Source organism: Porites lutea, chromosome 8 (genome assembly GCF_958299795.1).
Source record: "Porites lutea chromosome 8, jaPorLute2.1, whole genome shotgun sequence".
Taxonomy (NCBI): domain Eukaryota; kingdom Metazoa; phylum Cnidaria; class Anthozoa; order Scleractinia; family Poritidae; genus Porites; species Porites lutea.
The window spans coordinates 3522934-3533742 of NC_133208.1; the positions used below are offsets into that span (position 1 = coordinate 3522934).

A 10809-nucleotide genomic window follows, 5' to 3' on the forward strand; every position below is an offset into this window, starting at 1 on the left:
ACTATATCGATGGTTGCCTCTTCGGGATTGTGCAGAGAGACGCTGGAAAAAAACTTAAGCTAAAGATCAATGACTTTACAATACCTTTGTATTCACCGTCACGTGCAGCCATGACGCATTTTAAATTAACTAAATGTAGAGCTAATTTGAGTTATAGTAAGAAACTGCCTTGCTTTCAATTACACATTCACAATTTCACAAAACACAATTGTTTTCTTTCCTCGGAACGGAAAACGATAAAGAGTGCTTACGATAACTGAATTAAATTATTATTTCAATTAAATTAATCGTTTCTCAGCTGTTAGAAACGTGCATTGTATTTGCTTGTTTCGGAAGGTGTTTGTTAAAAATACGATTCTGATGACCACTGAGTGTTCATTTGTTGCATAATACGCCCACACAAATAATATTCATACTTGAAATAGTTATGATGCAGCGGATAACATAACATGACCCAAAACGCAAACGCACACGAGCTGTAAAATATGTCTTCCTGGCGCATTAGTCACGATTGGTTTCCACTGGAAAACAAAAACAGAAGACTGAATGGCGTTTTCCGAGGCAGAGTTAATCTTTTTGGCCTTAATCTTCATTTTTGCTTTGGCCTTCTTGATGCTGGGAAGGAAAAACAATACCTTCATAGCAAAGAATACAAAAAAGAAGAGAAAGAAGGGTAAAAGTGCGACACGACAGAGGCACTGCCATGACCATCAGCGCAGGACTCGAAGAAGACCTGAGGAAAACAACGACGACGAACCTTATAATCCTCGTGGAACAATATTCTGGTGAGACTTCATAATGTTGCTGCACTTAATTCACTATTTCTTGAAGTAAAGACGATTGACACCGTTCCCTCTTGCCATACTGTTTTCACAAACTATCCACTCACAACTAATGAGGCCCAGCTCAAATGTAAACTATTTTTGCAAAACAAATGGAAGAGTATGAGTATCTGACCGCACTCTCAAACAGTATTATATACGTTTACATGACAATGACCTATGATACATGAATTATAAGTATAGGAGACAGCATGATTTGTAGTAATATTTGGCATAAATACCACAAGTGAACGGAAGAAGCAGCAATGGGAGCAGTAACCGCAGTAATAATAGTGGGAGTAAGTAATAATAGGAGCACATCCGTAAGGAAAAAAGACCTCTGGCTACGCAGGCCATTGAATAACAGAAACCATGTTTGCAAATTGGGTCGTTGGGAATATTGAACGACTACATACGGCACAAACCCACTGATTAACGTGTCACACGTGGGAGTTGATTGGAGGTAAAGGAACTCGCTCATATCGATAACAAAATAATCAGACTGAATGTTTTCTGAGTTTTCGCTTCATAGACAAAGTTGAACGCGATAAGTGAGTCAGTTTGTGTGACTGGATAAAGAATGGCGTTTTCTGAGGCAGAGTTGGTGTTTTTGGCCTTAATTTTCATTTTTACTTTGGTCTTCTTGTTGCTGGGAAGAAGAAACAATACCTCAACTGCAAAAAACACAAAAAAGAAGAGAAAGGGGCGCAAAAGAGCGATACGCCAGAGTCACTGCCAAGACCATCAGCACAGGACTCGACGAGGCCCTGACGGAAACGACGACGACGAACCCTACAATCCTCGTGGCACAATACTGCGGTAAGACTTTCTAAAGTTGCTGCAGTTAATTCACCATTTCTTGAAGTATGGCGATTGATACCCTTCCATTTGAGATTTATTAATGCCCACGAAATTTATTTTGCACGATTTTCCGCAAGTTTTGAGACCTCGAGGATCAAGAATTAAGACTTACAAAACTAGCAAAGCATTATTATTAAGAAATATCTCTACATTCTATTTTTCTAGGATCATGTGAAGAGAGATTTTTGGTCATGTAGCTGTTCACAAGAAGATTATTGACTAGACCAACGGATTACACATCATCAAGGAATTTTTAGAACTAAGCCTGTGAACTTATAGATTTCCTGTATCCTCTCAGGGTTTTTGAGGTTTTTAAGGGTTTGTAAGTGTTTATTGTTTCATATTTTAATTTTAAGTTAGCATTTTTGAATAAATTAAAATTAATCAAGCATTGTTTCATCCCAAACCAAACATTTACATTTTAAAAACTCTATAGCTACAAAATTAAAGGGTATTTTAGAAAATTTTTACTTTACTAAAACGATTAAATAACCTCTGTGAAATGGAAAGTGCTTCACGTAGTTTACCTTAACCGTAGTACTAAAAATTAGACAGGCGAATATAAGAACGCTCATTGCCGGGATGCCAATGACCGCGGGTGATATACATCTATCGTTACGCATGGGAAGCCGCAGATGCTGAATTGATTTGCCGGTTGATTATTGACTGTTTATCGTTTACCTTTTTCGGACGTTCCTGTTAAAGTCGCGGTCGTTGTTTCGTAGGGTTCCCGGCCTGTTCCCAGGCTATAGGGTCCCTTTCCGCTCCATTGGACGGTTGAGGTTGGATTATTGAGCGGATGACCAGTAACCAAGTATACTTAGGCTACATTCAGATACATTCACCCGTCACTAGACGAATTTTTGACCGGCTAAAAAATTTCAAGGGCACTTTGTTCACAGGGAACCCTTTAATATTTTCGCACTGTTCACACGGAACTTTGAACTGCCACGCGTATCCGTACGGTTAAGGTGGTTCCGTGTGAACGGAACAACTAATAAACGCACGAATTTTCAACCGGTTGAAAATTCGTTCACACAGGCCATTCAATGTTTCCGCTCTGTTCACACGGAACTTTGAATGGCTAAGCGTACAAATATAAATTTCGCATGGTTAAGGTGCATGATTCCAATTGAACACCAACTTGTCGAAAATTCGTTCGGTGTCGAGTGCAAGTTAAAATTAAAGAACAAGACTAAGAAAATCTTACCCGAATAAATCCATTGATCTTCTTAACTGAGTGCAACATACAAATAAACCAGCGTGTGTATATTAACAAGTCATCCACTGTTACGACACTCATCGCTGAATCACTGCCAGTCAACGTGGCCTCACAAGCCACAGCAAGTCTTCTGGCCCTCTGTAAGCAGTCATGGTACTCTTCCATGATATAGCTGAAGAATCAGTATAACGAAAGAACTGAGTGTTTGTTGATTCAAAAATTACCCCTGACGGAAACGTTAACTACATACATTGTAAGGTAAATCAGTAAACAATACAATCCACGTTTGAAGAAGCGATGCAAAATATTTGTACTAAAACAAACTCAAATTGATTTCTTGAAGTTCTCTTTAATCGATCTGTAAGTTTCCATACTTGTAGAATGTTTGAGATGCGAAATGTGGACTAAACCGGAGACTCGATCTCTGATTTAATTAAGCACCAGAGTCAATCCTTTACCGTTTTATTTTTAAAAATAGTTCTCGCGAAAACGGATAAAGAAAACAAAGATTTAATTACCTTATTTTCACTGGTTACCTCCCTGCTACAAAGTGATAGCGGCTTTTATCAAGTCCACAAAAGAACACCCTGAATTTAACCATAGCTTATTTTCAACTCAAAGGTAGGGAGAAAATGCTCGTAAGGCTATTATACCGACGAGTGTGGCGAAAGCATGCATATATAATTGCCTTCTGAGCTCGCAAATTTCAGATGCCAATAAAAAGAAAAAAAACTTAGTGACCCCACGATGAGGCTGCTTTTCTAATCAAAACTACGCCATTTCAGTAGATTTGATTCCGCTTCAGATGAACCATGAGCGCGTTTTGAAGGTGTTGTTATACGGTACGATTCGCAACGACGATTTTTAACGCAACACAGCATTCTAATGTAGGAACAATGTTGTAAATATTCCAAACAATGTCGTAACAATGTTGCAACACTGTGTTGTGGTAAAAATCGTCGTTGCGAATCGTACCGTGTAACATCACCTTTAAGACGAAGGGTATCCAGATTCACGAAGGGTATCCAGATTCAGAAATCGGGGAAACTTTTAAATCTGGAATCTGGAATCTTCGAAATTTTTAAATTTTAAAACCCTGTGTAATCCGGAATTCAAGTCAAGAATCCGGAATCCCACTAACGATGGAATCCGAAATCCAAGTTTCACAGAAAAAGAATCTGAAATTCAGTCCCTGGAATCCAGAATCCAAAGCGTGGAGTCCAAAATCCAAGACTGTCTTGGATTCCCTTATATGAGGGGGGGGGGGGGGGGGGCGAGACTTTATGCTTCAGACTTGACTGATTCCCGGCGCGTCTCGAAACTCGAGTTGCTCGCGCTTCAAGACCTGTAGACCAACCGTTCACTTGGAAACATATTTGAAATAATTAACCTTCCAAGAAGAATAAGTAGAGAAAAAACATGGAAACAGACGGGCATAACTAGAGCTAAAGGTGATGTTATACAGGACGATTAGCAAAGACGATATTTAGCGCAACACAGCATTACAACATTGTTGCAGCATTGTTTCTAATGGTTGCAACATTGTTCCAACAATGCTACGCTGTGTTGCGCTCAAAATCGTCGTTGCGAATCGTCACCTAGGACGCTAAGGAACCACTAAAGGCAAAGGTGGCGAAAAAACGATTTTTTTTTTCTGGAGAGGAATTCTAAAGTACTGTATATAAGTTCAGAATCTTTGTCTTGTCTTCCCGTTCTTATAAGGAGAGAACTTTCACGCCGCAGTCGTGCAACTCAGCATAGAAATGTACAAAAAAGCGTGATGCACGTGCAAAGTTGCTGTTTTGCAAATCAAAACCTCTCGCTTTTTTAACATTCGCGTTGCCGTTGCTAACTTGGCTACTTAAACTTACTGGTGTGAAACTCAAGAAGAGGATGGTTTCCTGTGCTGTACAAGTATGGTAGTTTACACAAAGTAAGTTTGAAGAGGTTGGTTTCCCTACCTGAGTCTTTTCTGATAAACAGGATAGAGGTTTTCAATGGCTTTTGTGTGTTCACAGAAACGTGCCCAGCGAAGCATGTGCATGTGTTTACATTGAACCAAGTGCTCTATCCTGTCCACAAAAAACTACAGAACAAAAATGATTTAACATGAGATTGGAATAGACCATGCTCAGGTTTATTTTTAAGTTTCCATGAGGATTATTTTGCGAAAAACCGTCAACACCGCTGAAAATAGCGCCTTAAAATTAGTAAACTTGCCAAGTTCGAAAGTAATACTAACACAACTGTCTGTATATGTAAAATTTGAAGAGTTTGTGGTGCTACATGTATCTTCGTTCTTTTTCAACAAGTCCATCTCAAACTTAGCAATTTTACTCTATATTTTCAGTAGGCTCTCTGTTCAGTAGTGTTGACAGCTTTTGATAAAAAATTAGACTGCATTCAAAGGGCTGGCAACGTCATGATATATGCAGTGTACTTAAAAGAAGGCTCAACGTTTTAAAATTAAAGTAAATTTAAAGTAATCAAATTGGTTATAATTATAGCGAAGAGGAAGGAGGGGTTCACAGGACAGATGCAGAAAATTTTAAGAACCTTTGCTTGGGATTTGACATGTGAACAGAAAATCTAGACTGACAGTAGCTTTCTTGATCTTGTACACTGCTCCCTGTCTGTCCTCCAGTTTGTCTTTGTCCTTAACATTAGTAAGTAGCTGTCACAAAGTGGTTGTTAGTTTGTGTGCAGTACATATGTTGTATGCTTGTAGTATACATGCAATAGTTTCAGAGGTGCCTCTGATGTACAGTATTGGATTTTTGCTGCAAATTTTTGTCCCTGATTGTAGCCAGGAATGGAGTAACAGGGAATCTAGGACACTTGCCAGTACTTCCTTTTTTTCCTGGAGTATTATATAGATGGCCAATGTAGCAACCCAGCGACCTACAAAGCTTATTAGAAATTACCTGGTGAAGAAGTAAAGGAATGCTTTTTCCAGTGTACTCCACTTCACAGCAGCTGGTCATCTCCTCACGCATCACATCTGCCTGTATGATCAAGGGCTGAGCTTCACGAACCTGAGGTTATATCATTAAAATATATGATTAAGCAAACATAACCTTCAACAAAGAAATAGACAGAGATAAGGTTGGACAGACGTAACCCTATCTCCTGTACCAGGGAGAAATGTAACAAAAATCATTGACACCAGAGGAATACAGTGGAGGATAATTCAGGGCCCAGTTGTACAAAGGCCATTTAGCACCTAACCCGGGGTTAAATTTAACCAGGGTTTCTTTTTCTTTTGTTCAAAGCATTTTCTCGGATAATTTTCGCTGTTATTTTTAAGGGCATCCAATCATCAACTTGTCAACAGAAATAATTAAACTGAATTTACTTTTTAAGCTTTCAAATCTGAATTCAAATTTCGCACCAACCCTGGGTTATCTTAATCCAGCTTTGAACAACCCCGCCCAGATGTTTAAGTAGGTGGGGAACCTGCCCACCCACAGACCAGGGCCATAATGGGGGGGAGGGGGGGGCATTATTGCGAGTGCCAAAGGAGAATTTTCAAATTTGGAGGCTCCAAAACACTTTTTTTAGCACTTGTCAAGAGATATGTCTCTGAAAAATCGATCTCGAATATGAAAATGGCAAATAGTTGCAAGTCACTTTAATTAAAATAACTGAGACTAAAGAAAACAAATCCATCCACAGACTTGAAGGGGTGATGAATGGTCTTTGTGAGCATTCGCGAGCATGCGAGCACTGCAATTTTTTTGCGAGCACGAGCAGAGATAAAAAATTTGCTTTGCGAGCAGCGAGCAGTTTAGAGAGTACAACTCACGAGCAGCGAGCACTTCTTATATTTTCTCCTGGCAGCAATCCATATGGAAATCCTTTTCTTTAAAATAAAACAGAAAATATTTTAAAAAGACGGTGTGATACTCATCACTAAGTTCAAAGATCAGTATCACTGGACCCTTTATTTTAGGAAAACTTGCACAAAGCCTTAAGAGAACTTCCTCGCCTAAAGTAAAAACACACCTGTACGCAAGCGATCCCAGAGATTGTCTAATATTCAGTTATGAGTTCACCGCTCAGGTAGAGAAACATCTTGAGTTTGGAACCGTTTGGGAAGTGCAGTTCACAGACAAAGATTTTCATATTGATTTAAACCAAGAGCTCTACGAAGAATGTCTCGAGTGTACAAGGGGGTTTGAAGAAAGGGACATGACATATGGCGATGAAGAAGAACTTGAAGAGGAACAAGATCCTCATGTCAGAACAACCTCTTCTGAAAGAGTCCTACAGCTTCCCAACCGTTTTTATTGAAAACACGGCCTAATTAAAGCCCAGTGAGTAGAGCTGTAGAGAAACTCAGAAGAACTCAAGGTAACAATATCTTCTCTTTTTAACCATATATAGCTAGATTAGCTAATTTATTATTTATCATTGTCATTTATGCCATGCATTTCTACTGAACTTGATAGCCACATTTATAGGAATTAAGCACCATACAGAATTACATTTACTTTAATCCAAAGAAGGATGCACAAAATCTCGAGCAATACTGACAAGAAAGCGAGCATGCGAGCAACTGCAAAAATTTGGGGAGCACGAGCATTGGCGAGCACTTGTTTAAATTTTGCAAGCAAATCCAGCAAAGGTAAAATTTTGCGAGCAGTCAAAAATTTTAATGGACCATTCATCATCCCTACTTGATGTGTCTAGGCTCAACAGGTCCCAGGAGGGCAGCTGCTCCCCTTGCCCCCCCCCCCCCCCCCTGCTAACTACGGCTCTTCAGACAGTCCCTTTTCAGAAAAGAGGGGCCACAGCCTAAAAAATATTTACCCAGAAATAAGGTGGAAAAAGACCTCTTATTACTCCAGTTCTGACAAAAACTAAAAACAGCAAGAACTAGTCTTTTGGCTAATTCCAAGACACTCCAATGGCACATACATTTAAAGCTTTTAACACTACAAAACCACTATTCCCACTACTATAACACTTCTGCTAGTCTGCGTCGCAGACGTATACATGTAATCTAACTACGGTTAGTAACATCTGCAAAGCAGTGCCAATGTTTTAGTTCTGGGCACCCAACAGACACAACAAATTACCAGAAATTTCTTTTCCTCCTGGGGCCCGTTGCTCGAAGCCTGGTTAGCGCTAACTGTTGGTTAAGAGGTATCAAAATGTATAGGTTTCCATGGTATTTAATCCTGGTTAGCACTAACCATGCTTTGAGCAACCCGGGCCTGATTGGCAAATCAACAATGGCTTTTTTAACAGGCCAATCATGGCGATTACTCAAATCCTGGAGCACACAGGTGGGGGCATAAAATAAGAATTTCGGCCCTGTTTTGCAGACAGACTTAACCAGAGTTTACTTTTGTCTGAGGCACAGGCTACACTTCAGACTGTAAGCACCACAAATGAGCAAAAAAAAAAATCCTAGTAAGGAGCCATCCTTAAAAATGGCTGGCAAACCTAAACACAATACGAGCTTATCTAAAAAGTCTACTGTTTACATTCCACACAAACCTGGAGACTCTTATTGATAGCAAGCTTTCTCTCTCTCTTAAAATGCTCTACATCTTTTGGTAATGGTACAGATCTAGGGTAGAAGGAGGAAAAATTAAAATAATTGTTACATAGCTGGAAATTTTTACCAACAGCACACTCTTTCTGATTACTTTGAGGTCACGTGACATCTAACAATAAAACTGTTTCCCGCCAAAATCTCTTAAGCTGGCAATATCACAAAAGTAATAACATCAGAGGGTATACAGTGAACTGTTACTTGTCAATGTTGATTGACAACTGCCACTACAGCAAGGTTTAATGAATTTCCAGCTTCAAAATTTCCAGGTATATTTCCCCTGAATGTCAATGTTTCCCTCAGCTCCGCCTTGGGAAACACTGGAATTCTTGGGAAACAAACTTAACTATCTCCCTTGGGGACCGGTCATTAAGTGTTTTATTATTACTATTAATAAGCCGGCTAGTTCATAATTTATAAATGCAATTTTTATGGAGGCTATACATCTAACATTTTCATACTTTTGCTGTGATTTCTTAAGAATATGCTCATTGGAGTCTCATGTTTTTAGGGAGGGAGGGGGGTTTATCTACCCACAGGGTCTTTAAACATATTTTTTTATTGTCAGGAAGCATCACCTTCTGAGGAAAGTGGTACCTTTCAGCATATTAACCAAGCTGTAGATCCCCTGCCAAATGCATGGTTTCAAAGCTGTTTTGACCTGGAAATAATATCAGCTTTGTCACCAGGTCTTTACAAGTACAGAATGAATGACTGTGTAGATCATTTTTAGATTTTACTGTGTAAAAAGGTTTTATGAGCAATTGGTCATGTGACAAAATTTGCTCAAATCTGGCTATCCAACCTCAAAAATCTAGACAAAATCAAGGTTAATAAAAACAAAAAAAAGTTTGAGGTCATCTTGACCAAACAAGCTTTGTTAATAAAGGATTTATAGTTTTGCTTGCAGGACCAAGGCGATAAATTCCAAGCAAGATCGGCCCCCCTTACCCACTCAGGTATAGTACACGTAGCCAATCAGAACACAGGATTCACTTGATCTTCCCCGCTCGTGGACTCAGCCATATGATAAAAATATTTTGGCATGCAAAAGAAGTTAACATCTGGAATATTGCCAGTGGTGCATTCTCTTGACACACACAAAAATGACAGAATGCAATCAACAAAAATACACTTTTAAAAAAAGCCTCACTCCTAATGATTCTACTGTAAAAATTTGAGGGTGTTACATGCAGCTACAAGCGCCTGGATCACTTTTTAAAATTTTCTTTCTATTTGCCTGTAAAAATTTCTCTTCCTGCTAACTGAAATTTCCCGGGAAAAATTGCAGACGAATATGAGAAAATCTAAAGCAAGGGTCTCGAGAAATTAAGCACAGTGACGGCTCCTAAAACTTGTTAGTAAAATCCTTTGCCGCGCAGTTTTAGTTTACAATTCATACATTTTTCAGAACAGCCGTTTTACGGAAATTATTCGACATAAGATTCTCATACAAACACTGTAATTTCTCACACGGTTGTGGCGTCGAAAACCGTGCGTGATAAGGCCTTTTGAAAGAGCGTTACATTTCGTTTCATGTACATATGGCCAGTTCAAAAATCGCAAGACGTCGCGGCCTTCGAATAACTTTCAGACACTTTCAATGTTGTCGGTATCTTCGAAAAGATCGGCTTCTTAATTATTAATCATGATCAACTTCAACTTAGTCTATAATGTCAAATTTAAGCTGAAAGCTGAAATTATTTCCAGTGACAACAAAGTCAGTTCAACTAACAATGTGCAGAACTGCAAGCTGAGATCGATCGACAGCTTCAAAAAAGACTTTTAAAAGAAAGGAGAATATAAGCCTTAACTAAAAATTACTGAAAATGGCAGATCGCTCACTCACCCGAATGCCTTCGGTGCCGAAGATGAGCTCAAGAAATTTCCCTCCTCAACTTCATTCTGCAATTCCTTTAATTCCTTTTTCAGATCTTCTTCCAACGATCTAACCTTCTCCGAAGATGACACTTCGTAAATGCCTTCCATGTCCTCGTTATGTTAATTATTACAAGGACTCAGCCTTGATTATGTGTTCTAGAAGGCAATTACAACTGCATTCTCATCCCGGACTCTTCTTTGCTTTGGGCGCCATGTTCGATTTGCCTAGTAACAAAAGACCGGTAACCAACGAGCCTCATCTTGAATATTTGATCAACTTACCGGATGTGAAAGAAAAGACAGGGGTCGACAGGAAGTAAAAATACAATTTCGTACCAGTCTCTCCTCTCCGCCTTCCAGAAATCCAACATGGTTGCCTGTTCAACATCGTTAACTTGATACATTGTGGAATTTGAAGGTTAGTTTTGCAATACTTAGGCTATCGTCTCGTTATTTACAAG

The 10809-nt window shown here is 39.2% G+C and overlaps 1 protein-coding gene across 1 annotated transcript in view; it reads right to left on the reverse strand.

Moving 5' to 3' along the window:
• The window catches only part of LOC140947134 (uncharacterized), a 124733-nt gene extending 114165 nt beyond the window's left edge, over nucleotides 1–10568 (reverse strand). The window contains exons 1-5 of the mRNA XM_073396225.1: nucleotides 10317–10568; nucleotides 8410–8482; nucleotides 5829–5939; nucleotides 4866–4990; nucleotides 2893–3076 (exon numbers count right to left, since the gene is read on the reverse strand). Of these exons, the coding sequence (XP_073252326.1) occupies nucleotides 2893–3076; nucleotides 4866–4990; nucleotides 5829–5939; nucleotides 8410–8482; nucleotides 10317–10456 (633 nt within the window). The 5' untranslated portion in view covers nucleotides 10457–10568. The remainder of the gene's footprint in view (nucleotides 1–2892; nucleotides 3077–4865; nucleotides 4991–5828; nucleotides 5940–8409; nucleotides 8483–10316) is intronic.
• Nucleotides 10569–10809: the final 241 nt, after the last annotated feature.